This window comes from Malurus melanocephalus, unplaced genomic scaffold (assembly GCF_030028575.1).
Source record: "Malurus melanocephalus ecotype Western Australia unplaced genomic scaffold, MMel_1.1 scaffold_419, whole genome shotgun sequence".
In the NCBI taxonomy this organism is placed as follows: Eukaryota; Metazoa; Chordata; class Aves; order Passeriformes; family Maluridae; genus Malurus; species Malurus melanocephalus.
The window spans coordinates 374,844-395,885 of record NW_026623651.1 but is presented as its reverse complement, the minus strand read 5'-3'; the positions used below and the strand labels follow the sequence as shown (position 1 = coordinate 395,885).

Here is a 21,042-nt window from a genome sequence, read left to right as displayed (position 1 = left end):
TGACTTCMTGCAAAGCCCTGAGGAATTGGAGGGTATTTGTTTACTCTTTAAGGGTAAAATCATTTTTACTAAACTTATGGAAAAGGATGGGGCTCCTGGGAAACAAACAAAACCCAAAAAAACCCAAATAAAGAAGCTGAAATTTCTCTCCTGGGAACTGCCTCAAATCTGGGTGCTCTGTATTGTTCCTGGGTTCTGTCTGCCACAGCCTGGGATAGATTTTATTCCTGAATTAAACAAGTTTTTAAGGACAGATTGCAGTGATAAATGACTTGGCTGTTCTGCATTTGCACTCTTACAGCTCCAGCTGGATTCCTGATATTTCTCTAAGCAGAAGAAAACTCACAGGTCTCATTAACTTGCATCAGAGCTAATCCCATCTCAGCTGTTAAGTTCTTACTATTTTTTCATTTCAGTTTGTGTACTTTCAACCTTTCATTCTTCAGTTGACACTAATGAATTTGTTTTATAAAATACCTCTCTTCTTTATTTTTTTCCAGTGTTTTTGTGGAGCAAATCCCAGCTGCTAAATCTGGCTGGGGTTCCAGCTGGAGGGTGGGGAGCAGAGAATTGGGTGGTGGGGCAGTTCTGACCTTGCATGGGCTGTAGCTTGACATGGGGCCTCTTACCATTTTGAGGCTAAAATACAGAGTTTAGGAAGCAAGTCTGGGTCATTAATTTTATCTTCAGGATTTTTATCTCCTGGAGTTTTCTGTGAGCGTTGTGCAGATCTGTCTCGAAGGTGATCTGGTTTTCAGAGGTGATCTGGAAGGAGGAGGAGCCATGCATTTGTGTGGTGTTCAGAGGTGATGMTCGAGGACAGTGGAGGATGATGAGGTCAGAGGAACCTCAGTAAATGCTCAGAAATCTGTCATGGAGAGGAGCAGACTCACCTCCAAGGGACTGTGAGAAGRGCTTCCAGGTTGCCAAAGTGTTGTACCAATGTTCTGAAGCCCGGGTAGATCTGCTCTCCTCAGATATTCTCTTCTCAGTGTACCTGTACCTGATCTCAAGGCAGGTGAGTAGGCACCTTGCTGAGCAGTGACCAAGCCATGCTCTGGTCCTTTTTTCTCCTTCAGCTCCCCGTGTTTCTTCTCACTGCCCAAATTCAAGATCCATCATCTCTTGTGAGCTCTCTGGAGAAGCAGGAGGGTGACAGGGGGCCATGGGGAGTGCTTGGAGAGAGCTGAGCTGGATTCCCTCGCTTTTGGGGAGGACAAAATATTGTTACAAGTTTAAAAATCTCTGGGAACAGCTGCCTTGATTGGGGAGACAGYTCTGGTGTGTTTGTGTGGTTCTGGGGAAGGAAGGGGACACAGCTGTCACATGGAGCTGGCAGGGTTGTGTGCTCCCCATCTACAGCCACATTCTGATTGTGTGATTCCCCATCACAGCGTGATGCCTTCAGTGTCACCCCCTTCACAGGAACAAGAAGAATGCTGTGTGACAGTGCTGCCCCAGAGGCTGACTGTGGGGACAGACAGGGGAATGCAGTTGGATGGCAATGCCTCCTTCCTCCATCCCTTTATGTTCCACCCCTCACTGCTGCGGGCAGGGCACTGGCGAGGCAAGGCCAGACATGACAGCGCTTCCTCGCTGTGCCACTGCTGCCGTCCTGCCCTGCCCCACTTGCTCACTGCCGGTGTGATCCCTGCCTGCTCCCTGCCTGCCTCTGCCCCTCCTGGGGAGCTGCTGCTCAAGGCTCTGCTCTGCTCCCAGTGCCTCTGGCTCTCATGTCTGGGTGCCTTTTTCCCAGGGCACCCAACTGGCAGAGGACAGATGATGTCCGGGCTCTATGACTGCACCAGTGTTGGTGTTACCAGCATGCAATGATCTGATTTTCCACGCTGGGAGGAAATCCCAGAGGGTTTCCTGCTGGAGGATGTTGCAGATCAAATGGTCACTTGCTTGGAGGTTGTGAGGGTTGAGCTGGACTTCAAAGCCACTCACAGCATTGTGCTGCTGAGCCACCGAAATGGGGTTTCTCCCTTGGTTACATCAATAAAACCATCGCTTCAGAGTTTTTACTCATTCATCACTTTTCACCAGCAACCATMAGCTAAACTGAGGTTATTGTGTTGTTTCAGACTGGTTTTGAGTGTTTAATTCTGCCACGGTCACATCCTCAAGCTGTGATGATCTTGTGAGCCATGGTGGTCTGACTTTCTGGCTCTGTTGTGAATGATGGAATAGAACATCTTCAGAAGGACTTTTTTTTTGTGCAGATTAAAAGACAGAGGTTCTCCAGTGAAGAAAAACTGTTTCACTGCAGTGTCTGATGAGTACAACTGTTCTTTATGCCTTCCTTTGCTTACGTTTCTGCTTASTCTAAGAAGTAAAACATGTCTGTTAACCGTGTTGGTGTTAGACCTTTGATAAAGGGTGCTGCTGTAGCAATGGGACATTTGCTCTGTGGAGCGTGGTGGGCAGCAGCTTGTTCCAGATTGGGTGTGTTTAGAGAATCTGGGCCCCAGGATGTATATTTTAGTAGTCTTGTGGCATGTGATACTCAGAGATGATCCTGAAGGATGGTGGTGAATGACGAGGTGAGAGTAACCTGAGTCAATAAGCAAAGATGACTGAGGAGTGAACTGCCAGGGCCGTGTTTGCACAAGTGGAGGGAGAGGTGGGGTGGCAGCGGTGAGCTAGAGGGGATAACATGGAGGAGACAGAGAAAGGAAAAGCTTTCTCATGGGAGGGTGGGTTTTCCAAGAGAAAGTCAGCCAAGGATGTGGTCTGGGTGAGGTCCAAGGCAACTGCGGTACAGACCACGCTGCTGGAGATGAGGTTCCTGAGGAGAGGGGTGTCAGCAGGTAGAAAGGACACAGAAGAGATGTTGTGGGCAAGTGATGTACTTGAGAACAGAAGGGATTGTGTTTTCTTAGAGTCTAAGTGGATCCTAAGAGCTGCTGAATTGGTGGGAACACCATAAATAATTTTATCTCATTAAAATAAAAGTAATGAAAACCAAATAAAGCAACCTGGGGTGCCAAAACCCACCATGCTACCATTGCATTCGGGAACCAAGGATTCCTTGTGAGCTGTATTAAAATCCAGCGAGTGAAATGAAGAGGAAATCTCCTGTTTATWAAAGTGAGCTGGCTCAATCAGCAGGGGCAGGTACGGTTGGCAAAGGGAGGTGCAGAGATGTGGTGAGTTCAGGCCGGCTGCACCCATGAGATCACTAGGAGCCGCAGAGGAAAGCCCTGTGAGTCAGCTCCCAGGTGTCTGCAGTGTCTGGGGCTGTGGGGCAGCATGAGGGACTCAGACAAGGAGCTCACTGTTAATCACCCTACTCTGTGAGGCCTGGAGCAGTGTGTCAGGCCTTGGGCTGAGTTTGGATCCCTAATGCAGAAGAGAACCTAAAATGCAGCTTGTGTCTTTGGGGACAGACTTGTTCGATGTTTTCATTCGACTTAAAGGTGCTTCTGGAGCACTCCTGACTGGCAGCCCAGTGGCATTGGGTGGGGGAGCTGCCATGATGCAGTGTGAGGGCCCGTCCCTCACTGTGCCCCTCTGCTGGGTGGATGTGCTGCGATCCCACCTGTCCTTCTGTGTGCAGGATGTGGAGCACCCCTGCACTGCTGGTCGTGTCCTTCTGCAAGGCAAAGGCAAGGAGCAAGGTGGAACTGACTTTCACGGCCTGTGTGGCTTATTGGCTGCCATTGAGAACCAAGTGCTGATGGATCGGGGGCTGAGGACCCTGGCATCCTCCTCCTGGCTCTGCTAGCAGCCTCAGAACAAGCCTTTCCCCCCCCTGCCTCCACTCTTCATGGTGTTTCCAGCATAAAAATGATGCAGTAGGTGAAGCCAAGGACCCATTGAACCTCATTTTCCATCTCAGGAATAAAACCAGACAAACGTGTGTGATGATTCCCACCTTCGCCTCATTTCTAGGTCTGGGGATTTCCTGAACTTGATGTTTATCTGGTAAATCCCAATTGATCTGCTTTCTGAGCRCTTATCCAAGCTGACCTTGGGTCTCTTGGCATCCCCAGTTCTGCTTGTCACCCGAAATGAGCCCTGCTCTTGCAGGCTGGCTGGCCGGACATAGCTTGCGAGCAGGAAACCCCCCTCCACCCTCCCCAGGCTTCATATGAGCTCATCCTGTTTCATTTCGTTCCCTGCAAGCTTTCGGCGTGCCCGGGCAGCCCGGCTCCCCCCATGCAGCACCGCTGCCCTGCCTGGGAGCCCGGGGGACGGAGTCGGGTGAGCGGGACAGGCAGGAGGGGCGTCTTCAGGAGCCGCAGCTGTATTTKATTGTGTTTCTATTCAGCAGGGCGCATGCCGGAGGTGTTGGGGTGCTGTGCCCTGACCGTGCCTGTTCCCCGATGGGGCAGGCGCCTGTCTGTGCTCCCTGGGCTGGGCTCTGGCTATGAGTCAGCTCACGGCACACAGCTCTTCCTGTTGGGAGTGACTCAGGTGGAGCAGCCGATAAAAAACGCACGGAAAAAAGGTAGCGGGCAGCCGGTGCGGAKCCCCGCCGGAACCGGGGCGCCCGGTGCTCCCCGTCACAAGCAATGGCCCGGTGCTGGCTCCTGCCCCTCGCCTGCCTCGCCGCGTCCCTGCTGCCCACAGCCCTGGCCACACGCGGCACAGAAGGTGAGGCTCCGGGAAGGGCTCTGCTCGTGCTTCGGTCCCGCCGGCAGGCTGGCTCGCAGCTCTGTCCCAGGGCTGCATAGTGCCGGCAGCTGGCAGCTGGCTCGGGAGCTCTTTCCCTCCCGCCTTCGGGATTGATCCGTCGGTGCTCTTTGTTTTCCTATGAGGTTAAATATCCCACGAGCAGTTGGTTTTTTGCTTTGTGACTGGCATCCCCTTCCAAAAACTGATTTATGTGCAATTCCCTTATCGCTCTCGGTATCTCGGTATTGCTCCTGGCGTGGGATGCGGGTGTGAGCATCACCCAGGCTGTGGCTGATCCAAAATCAAAAGCTTTCCTGATCCTGAAGCACAGCTGGAAGCATCCAGGTCCAGTTTGCTATAATAACAGAGTGGTGGTTGGATTTTCTGTGAGTCTAGGGGTCTTCCTGCTCTCATTCTGTGGTGACAGGAGTCTGCTGCAGGCCACAGACTGATAGTGAGCTTTAAAAATCCAGCAGAGTCTCTTGCATGYGCAAATATCACCTAGCAGAGAGTGTCACGCAGGGAGATTTAATATGTTCAGCCCAGCAGTAATTCAGCTGTCAGGGTTTCAGTTTCATTGGCCTATAGTCTGGAGATGGSTGCATTTGGCTAAAATTGGATTTTCGCATGTGTTTTGTAAATAATGAACAATTTAATTTTTTACTTTATCAGCAGTACTGGTGCTCTGAAATAAGCTTGYTGGGCTTTAAGTTGAATTTTATCTGTTTTAATTGTAGTGCAATGGGAAATAAGTGCTGAATAGTGTTTTGTTTTGGTTTGGTTTTTTTCCCAAGAAAAAAGAAGACCTGCTTTACTTTACACACTTAATTATTACATCAGCCCTAATTACATACAAATTCTAAAATGCTGATACAGATTCTTCCCCTACTMCTTCATGGCAGTGTGTGGGAAACTGCTGCTTTTCCAGGGACTCTTGAACCTGTTTCTGTGTGTGTGTAAAAGCCTCGGTCTATATCGACCATGTTTTTATGCTGCAGCAYACTTTGGGTGGGTTTGGTGGAGTCGGTGGAGTCACTCAGCTGACGGAGCCCCCCAGGGCCCAAACAGGTGTTCCTGCCCTGAGAGAGCTGGGAAATTGGACAATGGGGACAGCCAGACTTTGGGGCAGCCGATGGGACAGCCTTGTGGGTCACTGTGCCAAGAGCAGAGGGAGGCAGTGGCCAGCGTGGACATGGAGGCTTCATGGCAAAGCCCTGCTGCTCCCCTGGTGGAAGGAGGGATCTTAGTGGGTACCGGGCTGTGGATCCCCACACACCCTCCTTGTCTGGTTCTGTAGATTTAAGGAGAYCATTTAAGAGGACTGAAGCTGCCTGTCTCCTTCTCCAAGCCTTTCTATTGTGAGGATTGATCTCAGCACAGATATCAAGCATTTCSCATGTGGGTGGGAGCTGGGGGAATGACATCCTGCTAGTTGTGTACCATGGACCCTCTGCATCCTGATGTGGCACCAAAGAAACCCAGCTGCAAAGCTTTTCCTTGATGGAAGCTGCTCTTTTCCATGGATAATCTCAGAGCAGAGCCTTAGGGCCGCTGGGTACAGAAGTGATCCTGCCCTCGGCTGGTCCTCATCCTCAGCAGCTCCTCCGTGCTCCATCTCGTTATCAATTCCAGTGCCTTGCCCTCAGTGAGGATTCGCCTGCCCAAGCTCCTGGGTTTCTGGGAGATGAGCAGGAGCATACACACCASTGTGGTGGTGGCACTGACCTGCCACAGCATCTTGAATGGCTTCGAATTGGTGAGGCAGGAATCGGTTCCAGGGCTAGAGATCTGGTTCCCAACATGCTGCAGCTGTAGGAAAGGTTCTCATTTCCTGGAGGAATGGTGCTCGTGCCTTTAATTAGCAGCACATTAAATTGTCTGGATTGTGCAGATGTAGGGTGATGCCAGGGGGGAGTTCAACTCAGATCCTTGTGGGTGCGTTCTGACTTGAGATCTGCTGGAGTGATGGGGAGTGGAATCAACGTGAATGCAATCTTTCTGCGGTGACGGCGAGCACAAATACTTGAACAAAGTCTCACACTGTTGCTCTCCATGGGTCCTATGTACTGTCCGTGTCCTTTTGTCACTGGGCATGCTCTCTGAGGCTGGAATTGCTTCCCTACACCCTAGAGACAGGAATTGTGTGCCCACAGGTGCCCTCCCAGSAGGCTGGGGTGGCCGATCTCCTCAGCTTGGTCTTGGTATCCTGGCAGCCAGACTGCGGGGGAAGAGCCGTATTTGCCGTGGCTGGAAAAAGCTCTGCCCCTGTTTGCTGGTGCATGAGGTCATCCGTGCTCCTGGCAGAGGCTGTGCTGAGTGCCTCCCTCTGGAATGCGGCGCCAGTGGGTGTGTGGGAGGGCGGCGCCCAGGTGTGAGCGCTKCGAGCGGAGGCTGTGCCTGGTCCCRGCAGTCACAGATGCCGAGGACGTTGTACCCGAGGGCTGAGCTGTGCCAGAAGGCAGCTGGGAAGGAGAAGGCTCGTTGTGTATGAGCACGAGACACTGTCTGCACCCCTGCAGCAGCCATTTTTGGACTTCCTCCACCTCCAGTGCTCTCAGAGGTGCCCTGAGCAGGGGTTGGGTAGCTGGGGATGGCCTTTCCTGTCCCAAGGAGGCCGGCAGTGAGCGGAACTCCTCAGAGGGAGTTCCCGTGGCAGCATAACAGTGGTTTGGAGCAGTCCCTCAGCAGGCTCTGTGCCCCTGAGCACCTGGCTTTTCCCCTTGGCATGTTTCTTTCTCCTGCCTGTCTTGCCAAACATTCTCTCAGCTGTGCCTGCTCTCCTGGGTGATCCTGGGGAGCATATCTGGAATGAAGGTCCTTGGCATTAAATGCTCCAGTGCTGGCTACTCAAGGATTGCCACAGAGATGAGAGGTGGCAAGGCAGTGGAGTGCTGGTGAGATGCCCGAGTGTGCTCTCCWGAGGGATCACCTGCCCTGCATGCAGAGAGATGAAGAATCTCCTGCCTGTTCATCCTGCATCCCTCATGCAGCACCRTGGGCAGCTGCAGCTTTTCTTCATGCTGAGGGACAGGCGGGTGGGCTCACTCATCCAATCCCGCCCAAACCCTTTTTGTTCATCTCCCTCTTGGCTGGCATGTTTCTGCCAAACTCCTTGGATTGCAGTGCGCTCTCCATGCCYCTGCACTGCAGACCTAGGGTCAGGACCTGGTGGAAGTTGGTTGAGCTTTTCCTGCTGAACTCACTCTTGCTCAGAGGTTGGGTGAAACAATGCTCGACCTCAGGGATCTTTCCCCAAGTCTCCAGTAGCATTACCCATGCTTTTCTCAGGACAGGATTGAGGTTTTTTTAAACCATCTCTGCTTATCCTTGTCCTTGTTGTGTTGCACGTCCTATGAAAGGGTGGAGAGCAGCTCTGGCCATGCTGAGGTGTGGATTGCAACTGCTTGGTTTGGGTTTGTCCATCCTGAGCAGCAAAATGGGGCATTGCTCCCCAGTGTGGGCACCAGTGGCACTGGGGTGACTGCTGGACACAGTCACGGGAACAAATGCAGGGACACGGTGAAGGGCCTTGCTGTGAGCAGGAGCAGGAGGTTTGCACCTCCTGCGCTTCTTCCTTGGCCCCCAGAGTGGGATTGCATCTGCTGCCCCCATCTCCAGGCATCATCTGAGATCTCTGTTCTCATCTCCCCAGTCTGTGAGTGCAATGGGATGTCCAGGAAGTGCATCTTCGACTGGCAGCTGCTGAGGGACACGGGGAAYGGGTACCGCTGCCTCGACTGCCAGGGCAACACGGAGGGCACCCGCTGCGAGCACTGCAAGGACGGCTTCTTCCGCCRGCGAGGCGAGCAGTGCTGCCTGCCCTGCCACTGCCACCCCTGGGGTATGTGCACAGCTGGGGGGTGAGGGGCACTCACGGCACCTGCTGAGTGCCTGGGTGGCTCAGGCCACCACATCAGAGGCTTCAGGACTCACCTGSCCTCTGAAATCATCAGACTCACAGAACAATTGGGGTTGGAAGGTGCCCATCCCAACCTCTCCCTCCTGTCTTCCTGCAGGTGCCCTCAGCCCACAGTGTGACAGTGATGGCCAGTGCAGCTGCAAACCCGGTGTGGCGGGGGACAAGTGTGACCGGTGCCAGCCGGGCTTCGAGTCCCTAWCTGAGGCTGGGTGCCAGCGGAGTGGGCAGTGAGTGCTGGCCACCATTGGTGGCGAGGGGCCACAGAGAGGGCCAGCCTGCAGAGCTCTCCTGGGGCCCGTGCTGGCTGAAAACACCTCCTGCAAGGGCAGGGTTGGTCTCATGGCAGCTCACTGACAACCTTAGGCCAACCATGCTAGGAGAGAGTGGGCTTGAGTGAGACTGACCCTCCACACCAGCCTGCAGGGCTTACTGTCCTGCAACAGCGTCAGAATCTGAGCCACCCTGTCAGGCGATGGATTTATTGCCCAGATAATGCCCAATAGGCAACAGCCACATAAAGCAAAACCTGCTCACCRTGTGGGTGTCTGGTATTGGTGCCACTCACCAGAAGACATGCGTGCAAAAATCAACCCCTTCCTTTGCATGAAGCCCTGTTTAATGCCTCWAGAAATGGTTCTGAGCTGAATACCTCTGCTGTGTACTCTTCTTCTTCACCTCACTCTGTCGTGTGTCCTTTGGGGCYGCTGGCAAAGGGTGCTGGCAAGAGAGGGCTGCCTGCAGCCCTGCTACCGTGCCTGGACTCCAGCCCCACCTCCCTGGGGTGCCGCTTGCTGCCAGAGCTTGGTGCTCCTTGGAGCTCAGTCAAGGTCTATTAAATAGCCAGGGTTTACTGAGCTCAGCAGAGCTTGGCTTTTCCCTTGTAGGGGGGTCTGATGCTCTGGGATGCCCTGGGGCAGTAGCAGTGGGCACTGGCTCAACCCGCGRTGCTGCAGGTTCTGTAAAGAGGTGGCTCTGCTGCCTGTTTCCCTTCTTCTCACACGGGAATGGTAGCTGGGYGGGCTCTCCCCTGTCTTGTGCAGTAGCAGGGAGCACTGGGCTCCCAGTGCTGGAAATCCAGGTAGAGGATTCCACTGTGCCTTTGCAGGAGCCTGCAGTGCGAGTGTGACCCAGCGGGCAGCATGGGGGACTGTCRCTCTGGCCGCTGCGTCTGCAAGGAGGGCGTCACCGGAGAGCGCTGCCACAGGTGGGTGTGGGGAGGATGTGCTGGGCACTGCCYGGCACTTCTCCTTCGCTCTGCAGTCACATCCTTGGCAGTTCACCAAGCCTTGGAATGGGTTGGGCTGGAAAGGAGGTTAGAGCTCATCTTGTTCCACCCCTGCCATGGGCAGGGMTGCCTTCACCATCCCAGGGTGCTCCAAGCCTCAGTGTCCAGCCTGGCCTTGGACGGGGATGGGGCAGCCACAGCTGCTCTGGGCAGCCTGGGCCAGTCCCTTCTGACCCTCACAGGACAGTTTCTTCCCAATGTCCCACGGAGCTCTGTCCTCTGTCAGGTTGAACCCAGTGCACATGTCTATCTTGCCGTCCCAGCCTGGTGATGGCCWTGAGCCCAGCCGATGACTATGTTGCATCAGAGGGATGCTTGTGTGGGCCAGTAAAAGAGGAAAACGACTTTGACATTGTCACTTTCTTGCATTTCCCCAGGTGCAAGCAACACTTCTATAACCTGGATGCCACAAACCCTGCCGGATGCTCCCCCTGCTTCTGCTACGGGCACTCGGTGACGTGTGTCAGCGCTGACAACCACAGCATCCACAATGTCACCTCTGCCTTTCAGCAAGGTGAAGCCCAAGMAAGGCATCTCTGTGACTCCTGGGCCACTTCTCTTCAGTGGGTGGAGGAAATATAGTTCACAGCCCTGCTGGAACCCTTGATCTATGTTGGGTGCTCGTCAAACCTGCCCGTGGCTGCAGCGACCCTGCTGTGATGGTTGGGRGTGGCTTGGTCATGGCAAAAGTGGGGTCCCAGGGGAGCACAGAGTTCCTTCATTATGTATTTCCTGCCACTGTGCCCAGCCTGGCTGCTGTACAGATGTGTGGGCACAGGGATAACTGTGTTGCCCCCTCAGAGGTCAGGGGGAGGCAGCTGGAGAGTCTTGATAAGACACAGATCAAGAAAATTGCTGATGTCCCAGAAACACCTTCCCTGTGCACAYTCACTGCTCCTTGTTGGTGTTCTAGGTGCTGAGGGTTGGCGAGGTGTYCATGAAAGTGGCTCCCCAGCCCAGCTCCAGTGGTCCCTGCACCACCAGGACGCCTTCATAATGGCRAGGAGTGAGGAGCCAATTTATTTTGTGGCACCCGGTAGGTGAGGGATCGGTGGTGGGCAGAGCGAACCCTTTGCTTGGCCTGATCCTGTGGACTGAGCTTTTAGGATGAAGGCAAGATTTAAAGCCTTTAATGTTGCCTTTGCAGCGAAATTCCTCGGGAACCAGCAGCTGAGCTACGGCCAGATGCTGTCCTTCGATTACCGCCTGGACCGAGGGGGACGGCAGCCATCTGCGCATGACGTGRTCCTGGAAGGACATGGCCTGAGGGTCACTGCCCCCTTCCTACCTCAGGGGAAGGTGCTTCCCTGTGGCACCAGCCAGACATACACCTTCAGGTAAAGCTGGGCTCTTTGGGACAGAGGGACCAAGAATGGTTGCAGCTTCAGGAAACTGCTGGGTTCAGCTGTGATCCTTTGAAGGTGGCAAATGGCTGCCTGGTTGGGCTGGATGTATCCCAGGTGCTTCTGTCCTGGATGAGGAGGTTGCTTTGTCAGAGGGACAGCAGAAAATGTGGCTCGAGGTTGGGTTGGGTTCTGGGTGGAGGTTGTTGCACAAAGCCTTGAGCTCAGGAAGGAGAAGGGTGAGGACTTCTGCGTTTTCTTGGGGACACATCTAATTTTGTTGAAGCCAGTTGCACTCCTCCCCTCTCCCATGGCAGGCTGGACGAGCACCCGAGCAGCAAGTGGAGCCCGAGGCTGAATCACTTTGAATTTCGCAGGCTGCTGGGAAACCTGACAGCCATCTGGATCCGAGCCACCTTCGGGGAGTACAGTAAGTGCAGAGAGAGCCTGCGAGCACAAGGTTGGCTTCTCCAAGAAGTCTCCAGTTGGATACACCGTTGCTAAAATTTGTTAAAAGATAAAAACAAGTTCTCTAAGAGGGCAAAATCAGATCKCAAAGAGATAGGGTGGGATGGCAACTGATTGGGCTCCTCCGTTTGCTCGTGGGCGTTGCAGTAGAACATGCGACCTGTGCAGGTCCCGGCTGCGGGGGTGGTGCAGGCGGAGCTGCTGTCCCCCGCGGGTGACCGGCTGTCYCTCCCTCCCTGCAGGCACCGGCTACATCGACAACGTCACCCTGGTGTCGGCACAGCCCGTCCCCGGCGTCCCTGCGCCCTGGGTGGAGCGCTGCCAGTGCCCCGCGGCGTACGGGGGCCAGTTCTGTGAGAGCTGTGCCCCTGGCTACCGCAGAGACGGCCCCGGCCAGGGGCCCTTCGGCATCTGCGTGCCCTGCAATTGCCAGGGGGGAGGAATCTGTGATCCTGACACCGGTAAGAGAAGGCACCACCACGCGCTGCTTGCAGGGTGTATGGGAATGCAGGGAAGCTGCYTGTGTGCCTGGAATGAAGCTGGGGTGGTCGAGYTCACTGRCTTCACAGAAATTTCTTCACGTTCRTCAGGTATTGTAAGGGGCTACCCAGGCGTGGGTGGAGTCCCCATCCCTGGAGGCATCCAGGGAAGGACTGAACGGAACACTCAGTRCCCTGGGCTGGTTGGCCAGGTGGGGATTGGGTACAGCTTGGACTCGATGGTCTTGGAGGGCTTTTCCAGCCTTAATGATTCTGTGATTCTGTGACTCTGTCCATGATTATGATTCTGTGGCTTGGGTCTGGAATGTGGGGACCTGTGACACAAAATTCCTCAGAGRCTAGAAGCATTGCAGTCAGATTTGTTTGAATCAAAGTGGATTTAGATGATGCACGTTGGAGAGAGAAAAAGCATCTTCTGCTGCCCAGACAGCARTATTTCCTCTCTTCTGACTTCTTGTTTTAAAGTTAAGTGTGGCAATGCCTCAGGTTGGGCAGAGCTCAAGCAGCCTGGTTTAGTTGAAGAGGTCCTTGCATATTACAGGGGRATTGGACTACATGACCTTTAAAGGTCCCTTCCAACGCTCACCATTCCATGATTTTGTGCAGTGCCTGGTGTGGGCAGGGTGCATGGTGGGGCTGTGAAGAGATCYCATGGAGGATGCTGGACCACTGGTGCTTGTGTTGCGGTGGCTGGAGTTTTTGAGGGTGGGAGTAAGGTGCMCTAAGGCCTCTCCTTGTTCCTGCAGGTGAATGCTACTCAGGAGATGAACATGTGGGCAGTGGCGTCAGCTGCCCCCCGGGCTCCTACCGTGACCCCCGGCAGCCACACGGCTGCAGGCGCTGCCCCTGYGGGCCTGGCCAGGGCTGCTCCATGCGGCCGGGCAGTGACCAGGTTGTGTGTGATCACTGCCCTCCTGGAGCTGCTGGTAAGGCCCTTCTCGCTTCTGCTCTGCCTTTTTCCAGAGCTTCTATCCTCTCTACAGGGGTGCTTGGAGCTGGGCAAGCCCACCCCCCATCCTCTCAGCCCAGCCTGCCTGTGACCCTGCCGCTCCTGCCTCTCTGGGATGTTTGAGTCCCAAGGGCTGGGTGAACACACCTTGTCCTGCGCCGGGAGAAGTTCTCATCTCAATGTAACATAGATGGAGAAAGGATGGGTGGGAGCAGGAGGGGAATAAAAAACAGGGAAAAAACCAAATAGGAAGCGGCTTGACCAAGGCCAGTGGTGGGACCCAGCTTTCAAGAGCAYGTGTGGGGCACTGTGTGTTGGCTGTGGCAGTGATGACAGTGGAGCAGCCGCTGTGCCAATCCTGACGGGGCTGAACTCCCCCATTACTGCAGGGCAAAAGCAGCGAGGTGGCCTCTGCCCCCCGGGCACGAGCGTTGACTGCTGCCCATGTCTCCTGTCACAGGTGCCAGCTGTGAGTACTGTGCCGATGGTTATTTTGGAAGCCCGGCAGCTTCCCGGCCCTGCCAGCTGTGCCACTGCAACGGCAATGTGGAGCCCAACGCTGTGGGCAACTGCGACCGCCAGACTGGCGAGTGCCTCAAGTGCATCCACAACACTGCCGGCTTCTACTGCGATCGCTGCAAGGATGGCTTCTTCGGGAACCCCCTGGCCCCCGACCCTGCCCAMAAGTGCAGAGGTGAGAGCGGGGCACTGTCCGAGCYGGGAATGAGTAAGAAAACCAGTGACCAACAGTGGTTTGATGGGAAGGAGGTTGCTGCAAAAGCCAAGGMTGGAAGGTGGGAGTGGTGAGCAGGAGCTGAAGCACAGGGCTGAAGGATGGCAGGGCTGAAGCAAGGAGAGATGTGCTGAGGCTTAAGGTGAGACCAGGCTTCTGTGAAACTTTGTCGCTCTGACCTGCAGCCTGTGCCTGCAACTCAGTCGGTGCYGAGCCCCTTAAGTGCAGGAGTGACGGGAGCTGCATCTGCAAACCTGGCTTTGAGGGTCCCCGCTGTGAAGAGTATGAGTGCCCAGCTTGCTATGGCCAGGTGAAAGAGCAGGTGAGCATCTGTGCCAGCCCCAGGCCCACTGAGCAGTGAGGAGTGTGGTGATTTGCTCGCCCTCAGTGTCTCCTCCTGTCCCCCTCAAGCATCTCCTCCTGGTGCAAATGAAATGTGATTTCGAGCTTTGGCATTGTGCCTGGTTCAACTGATCCTTTGCCCCCCATCCTAAAATGAGCCTTCATTGTGGTCTCTGCCCTCGGGCCTGGCCGTRGCCCTGGCTCCGAGCCTGGCCTTTGCCCCGTGGCTTTGCTGTCCTGCTGGCTGATGGCCTGCTCTGTGGCTGCAGGTGGAGCTGTACCTGCGGCAGCTGGCTGAGCTGGAGCTGCTCCTCTCAGAGGTGCGAKCTGGCAGCGGGGCCGAGAGCCAGAAGGTGGAGGAGAGGATGCAGGAGGCTGAGGAGACACTGCGGAGAATCCTCAGGGAAGCCCTGAGCCTGCAAGGTACCACCTGCCTACCACCCTTGGCTGGGGCTGCAGCAGGGTGGGGTTTTCTTCCTGGGCCTTTTTCTCAGCAGTAAGTTTCCCTTCAGCCTTTCTCCCTGCTTCTCACCAGCCTCGGACACGTCTCTGGAAGGCCACGTGGCCAGGATGAAGGGTCAAGGGTACAGCTTCCAGAGCCGCTTAGATGAGATCAAGGCAACGGTGGAGAGACTGATGTCTCTGGGGATCCGGTATGAGAGGCAGGTGCAGGAGACACGTCAGCTGCTGGAGAGAGCCAGGCTGGATCTGGATCGCAGCGGGGCCACTCTCCGTGGGGTGGTAAGAACATCCTCGTRTGACACGAATGTCCCTGTGTAACAAAAAAACCCTCGTATGGCATGAATGTCCTCATGAGACACAAAAACCCTCATGTGGCACGAACATCCTTGTGTGACATGAACATCCTCGTGTGACAGTAACATCCTTGTGTGACACAGACCTCCTTGTATGGCACAAACACCCTAATGTGACAGTAACATCATCGTGTGACACAAACATCCTCATGTGACATGAACACCCTTGTGTGACACAAAATGTCCTCATGTGACACAAAAACCCTTGTGTGATACAAAAACTCTTGTGTGACATATCCTGGTGTGGCACAAACACCTCATGTGACAAAAACCCTCGTGTGACAGTAACATCCTTCTGTGACACTCTCCTGGTCTAGCCCAGGGCTGGAAAARAATCTGTGGAGAAAGCAAGGATTTAAAGATTATAGATACTGTTTGTGAATGTTGGTCCTTTCTTTRGGGTCAGGACCTTGAGAGGAGCTGGCAGGGGTCATTTGGGGTGGTGGAGATTTAATGTGGCTGTGATTGCCTCTTCCACTGCCAAACTGGGTGGAGAGCAGGGAAGAGCTCTCACACCTCCCTTCCTCCCTCCCTCTGCAGACCATTCCTGTTTCCAGCTTTCCTGGRGGCTCGAATCAGTTCTTGCTGCTGGCCCAGGAGGCTCTGAGACTGGCCAACAGGTGTGTTGCTCCCGCTGTTAGCTGAGAGAGGGGAGGGGTCCAAGATCCTGTTGACTGTCCTTTGTGGGAGGTCCTTGCCTGGGTTGACAGCTGCCACCGCCTCCGTGCCAGCCCTGGAGAAAGGGCACTTGAGGAATAGTCCTCAGCTGTCTTTGAGGGTGGAGTTGAGTGTGATTTAGAAGCATCTTAGGGATCAGAGCTTGTCCCGTGGATGTCCACTTGGAGCAGGGGGCTTCTGCCCTCCACAGTGCTCCTCTGCCCTTGGGAGATGCAGGAGGGACAAGCAAAACAGGGGTGCCCAGGGGGTGTTTCCCAGTGGGGTGAGCTCCAGCATCAGCAGAGGAAGCTGGTGGAGCAAACCCGGCTGGGAGCCCTCTGAGACGAGCCCCTTGTGTGCCCTGCAGCCAAACACAAGCGGCCAACGCCATCGAGCAGGCTGCCCGGGCGGCGCGGGACCATGCGGGCCAGGCGCTGGAGCTGCTGCGTGCGGCTGCCRCCGGAGATGCCACCTCGGGCTCCCTGCCAGGGATGCTCAGCAGGTGAGCCTGGGCTTTGGGGGCACAGGGGAGGGAGGAGGGGTTGCTCGAGAATCAGGGCCAGGGAATTTGCTGGCACATCTGAGGGGTGGAGRGGAAGGGTCAGCAGCTCCATGGGGTGTTTTCTTCCCACCTCACAGAGCTCAATGCTCCTGACTGCAGCTGGGGGAAGGGGTTTAACACTGCCTGTGTGAACAGGCTTCTGGGGCTGATTTCCACGTGTGGTTGAAAATCTGGGCTGGGTTCAGCATGAGGGTGAATTTAAGCCCATGGTGGCTCTTTTGGTGGGATTTGGCCTCTCCAGAGCCCACCGTGGTGGTGCTGGGGCTTTGCACACCATGGATGGGGTGTGGGCAGCAGCCCTGAGGGAAGTGRAGAAGTCAAACATGGATATGCAGGGGGAAATATTCAGTGGTTGAGCAGGGAYTGGCAGAGCCACCGTGAAACCTGTGAAGGTTCAGCTGCGTAGAACAACCTTTGGCTCTGGAGCAAAAGTAAGGAGCCAGTGGGTGCCCTGCTCACTGGAGGGTCTGGAATGTAGGGRGTGTTTGCAATTGGCTTCTTCTGTATGGTAAATCCGCATGGGGCCTTGGAGAGTGTAAAGGAGTCGATGCAGGTGGTGGTGTCTGTGCCGAGTGGGAGGCTGGCAGTTTGGCTGGTACCAGGCTCTCCAGCCTCACATCTGCACAGGTACAAGGAGATCCAGTCACTTGCTGGASGCCTGAAGGCTGATGCAAATGGAAYGGCCTCCAAGGCAGACAAGGCTTATCAGGGCAGCCTRGTGCTCCTCAGCTCCCTGTCCCACCTGACAGAGACCGACATCGGATCCTTTAAGGTGAGGGCTTTGTGCCTGTCAAGCCTTTTGCTCTCCCTGCTGCCCTCCCAGGGCTCTATCCCCGCTGGAGAGACACTGGACAGGCACCTTTCTGCCCCTGTTCCCCATCTGCCCGAGGTTCCTGGTGGGCACTGGGGTGCTGCTGGGACCCCACCACGTCTCTATTTCAGGAGAAAGCATCGCAGCTGGAGCAGGACAGCAGCGCCCTGCTGGGCATGGTGGACACCTCCACAGGCCAGATCCGGGGCCTGCAGAGCCGCGTGGGGCGCTGGGAGGAGGAGGCCAAGGAGCTGCTGCGGGGCCGAGAAGGCGACAGAGCGGTGAGGGCTTGGGGGGAAGGGTGTCATCCCAGCTTAGGGGACACGGCGGCCCCACCGCTGTCCTCTGTCCTGGCCTGGCTGTGGAGGGCAGCTCTGCCTGCCTGGGGCAGGATCAGAGCCTTCCTTGCTCTCCAGCCCTCGGCGTGTGTGGGAGCTGCAGGTGCAGGGCCTCAGCYGTGTCCCCTCCACAGCTGAGTAGCTGCTCCTGCAAAGATTGGGCCTGAGATCGCTTGGGATGGCTGGAACCTGCTGAGGGGTGSTGGCACCAGTTTCTTGTGGCAGATTAGGCTGTGGGAACCTTGACTGAGGGGCAAGGGCGGGGATTTGGGAACAGATTGATGGGTGTGCCCCGACCCATGGAAGTGTCCAGCCCAGCTCCTCCTGCAYTGCTCTGGAGCTGTGTGATGTCACTGCTCTGGGGCTGTGTCACTTCTCTGGGGCTGTGTGATGTSACTGGTCTGGGGCTGTGTCCTTCACCCGCCCTTTGTGTCCCTGGATCCATTGCAGAAGCTGACCCAGCTGCTGTCCCGAGCCATCCTGGCCAGGAACACAGCCCTGCAAGCCATGAGCTCTGGCAAYGCCACCTTCTACGAGGTGGAGCAGATCCTCAAGAGCCTCAAGGGTACCGTCGTAGGAACCCCTCCTTTCCCTTTCCATATGGGACCTCAGAAAGGTGGTGTGGCTTCATTTCCACATGCGTTTCTTCCAGAGTTCCACCTGCAAACAGGGGACAAGAGGAGGGAAGCTGCTGACGCCATGAGGAGACTGCCTATTATCAGCAGCATGGTCACCAGGACCAGGGAGAGGACAGAGCGAGCCCAAGGGATCCTGGGCAGCGCCAATTCTGAGTCCAAGGCRGCCGGCAGCGCAGCGGGGGAGGCCAAGGAGATCGCCACAGCTATCCAAGAGGTGAGCACAGCCTCTGGTGCTATTGCTGTCAGAAAAGGATTTGGAAAGGGAAAAACATGGGAAAACAGGAGATGGTTGGCAACTTCATGGTGCACCTGCTGGGTGGATTTTGAGCTGAAGTTTCTCCATGGTGGRTCCTGCAAGTACCACTTTGGCTGTAGATGATCTCTGCAGGCACATTTCTTCTGCAAAGATCTCTGGCATCTCACTGTAACCCCTTTCAGAGACCGGGGGGRTTTTTCCACTCCTGCAGCCAGGATCGCTGGCAGGCTTGTGAGGTCCCAAACTGGAGTTTATATGTTCAGTGCCCAGATGTGTGTTGTGATTGCCCAGGGYTGTGTGCAGGAGAGGTTGAGCTGTGCACATAGAAACAGCTGTCTGCAGCAACTGCTGGGACACTGAGGACAGCTGGCCATACTTTTGGGAGCCGGCTTCTGCCAGCTCCCCATTCTGGTGCACCCAGAACGCTTTTGGCTGTGCTCTGTCCCTCTGAAGGTGCCTTTACCTGCCCTAGGAGATCGTCCGGCTGAAGGTGGAAGCCAACAAGACGGCCGACGGCGTCCTTGCCCTGGAGAAGGCGGTGGCYGCCCTGCGGCAGGAGGCCAAGGAAGTGGATGATGAATTTGAGAGGAAACTCTCAGAGGCTGAGGCAGATGCTGYTGTGATACAGAAGGTGGGTCCCTGTCTCCCTTGCCTTGTCCCCTTCCCTGCTGACTCGTGGGCTTGATTACAGCTTACAGCCACTGCCTTTCCTCCYTCAGACAGCTCAGGAAGCTCAGAGGGCCCATGACAAGGCTGGCCAGGCAGGCGTGGCCGTGCAGGGAATGCTGAGTGCCCTGGAAGGTCTGCTGCGTCTGATGAGTAGGTTTTGCTGTGGGGTGTGGSTGGAAGTGGGTTCCCAGTGGCACCCAAGCAGGGCTGCTGGGAGTTTAGTGGGAAGATGGATTACATGATGCTTGTGAACAGGCTGGGCAGCAGGGTGCAGAGAAGTGTCYGGAAAGATCCGGTGCTCAGTCTCCACCCATGCTTTCCTATTCCTTGCTTTCCCACTGTCCAACAGACCAGCCTGGCGCTGTGGATGAGGATGGCCTGAGGCAGCTCGAGGCCAACTTCAGCAGAGCCCAGAGCAGGAGCAAGCAGCTGAAGGCAGAGATGTCGGAGCTGGAGCAGATGGCTGCGCTGCAGAGGGCCCAGCAGCGCACACTGGAGAGCAGCATTGATGACATCCTGGCTGATATTAAGAACCTGGAGGATATCCAGAGGAGTCTTCCTCCAGGCTGCTACAACACAAAAGCCATCGAATTGCCATGAACGAGCTCTGGAAAGGCTGCAGCTGCCAGGCTGAAGGCAGGAGGGCCTCCAAAAACCTGGCAGGACTGGCTGCCTTTGGCTGTGTTGAACCCACCCTTACCCTTCCGGTTCACTGTGGCAGATGAAGTTCACAGTGTCCCGCTGGCCCTGCAGAGTCCCTGATTTTTCAAAGTGCTTCATCCCTYGCTCGTGGGAGGAAGGGGACTCCTGGTTTGTGAAGGTGCTACTGTCTGAGGAGCAGCTCATTCCTATTTCAGTATTTTCTCTGAGGTGCAGGTGGACGTTGCTTTGTTTCAGCCTTGTGAGTTTGCACTGTTCGGAGCCTGAAGTTCATGACCAAGAGGTTCTCCATCCCCTGGGGATACCCTGTCCTGATCTGGCATGCACAGAAGGACTGGAGCCTCTGTTCTTGCTTTTGACACTGCAACTACCAGCTCCTCCTGTTCCCCACCAGGCTTTTCTCACCTCCAGCGAATCAGGAGGCTGGGAGCAAGCAGCACGAGAGGCTGCTGGGGAAGATGGGTTCTGAGTTGTGGCACTGGTGATGCTTCAGGTAGTGTCTCCTCCCAGGCTGGCAGTCTTGGCCTTGCTGGGAGTGGTGCTGCCATGCTGCAGCTCTCATTCATGCCTGAGAATCCCATCCCATCCCATCCCATCCCATCCCATCCCATCCCATCCCATCCCATCCCATCCCATCCCATCCCATCCCATCCCATCCCATCCCAATCTCATCCCATCCCACTGCAGTGCTTGGAACTCAGTTTGATTTGTTTAAAAATATTGAAGATGTCCTGAATGTGTCTCCAGCTCTGCTCTGGTGCTGCCTGTGCTCCCTCCTTGCCTCCCTCCCTTCCTCGTGGTGGTGGGGGTTTCTCAGAGGCTCAGGTAGTTCTCCAGAGGGGTTTCCCACTGCTCATCCCAGCAGAGCTCGGAGGAGCCAAAGAYCACAGTGCTGCCTTCACCCACCTGCAGATTTCATGTGGCTTCAGATCCATTCTGACACTGCTCCCACCTTCCTTCAGATGCCATGCAGGGAAGAAAAGATTGAGGGGGAAAAAAGTGCAACCAGATGCTGGAAGCTGAAGCTCTGCTGAAGCCCTTGCCCTGCGTAGTGGTGAAAGAGGGGGGTCCTGGATAGAGAAGGACCCTGGGGACCCACTCACCCCTCCTTGTCTCTTGAGTCTCTGACAAAGCAGCATCTATGCTTTTGCTTAATGATGTACCGAGTATTATGTCTGCTTCCCACTTTTATTTAAGTGAGATATATTTTAGCCCCTGGCATGTGTCCCTTCTCATGTTGTATGGCATAGGAACAGCTGTTATGGACCTGACTGTTTTTTCTGTGAGTTGAGTTTTTTGAAAGGTAGGAKGTCAATAAATTATGAATACTCTTGTCTAGATCTTGCCTACTGATTTCTTTTTTTAGGCTACCTGATTTGAGGAGGTTGGGCCACGGGTTCTTCCAGCAGTGTGGGCATTTGTTCTCTTAGTGCTGACTCAGTCTTGGAGCTGTTTTAAAATGACACCAGCAACA

The 21,042-nt window shown here is 55.2% G+C and overlaps 1 protein-coding gene across 2 annotated transcripts; it reads left to right on the top strand.

Annotated features, from left to right (window-relative positions):
• Nucleotides 1-4,217: 4,217 nt before the first annotated feature.
• Nucleotides 4,218-21,032, top strand: LAMC2 (laminin subunit gamma 2). Of its 2 annotated transcripts, XM_057379739.1 has the most exons (23): nucleotides 4,218-4,602; nucleotides 8,276-8,464; nucleotides 8,640-8,769; nucleotides 9,648-9,746; nucleotides 10,205-10,341; nucleotides 10,741-10,863; nucleotides 10,975-11,164; nucleotides 11,488-11,600; nucleotides 11,881-12,099; nucleotides 12,885-13,064; nucleotides 13,548-13,781; nucleotides 14,006-14,142; nucleotides 14,432-14,585; nucleotides 14,698-14,903; nucleotides 15,518-15,597; nucleotides 16,002-16,136; nucleotides 16,824-16,968; nucleotides 17,139-17,288; nucleotides 17,796-17,910; nucleotides 17,998-18,197; nucleotides 18,712-18,870; nucleotides 18,959-19,058; nucleotides 19,258-21,032. In XM_057379739.1, the coding sequence occupies exons 1-23, from the start codon at nucleotides 4,521-4,523 to the stop codon at nucleotides 19,506-19,508; spliced, it is 3,528 nt and encodes a 1,175-aa protein (XP_057235722.1). In that variant the 5' UTR covers nucleotides 4,218-4,520; the 3' UTR covers nucleotides 19,509-21,032. The 2 variants fall into 2 exon arrangements, with proteins under 2 accessions (XP_057235722.1, XP_057235723.1); XM_057379740.1 differs by lacking the exon at nucleotides 12,885-13,064.
• The last annotated feature ends 10 nt before the right edge of the window (nucleotides 21,033-21,042 follow it).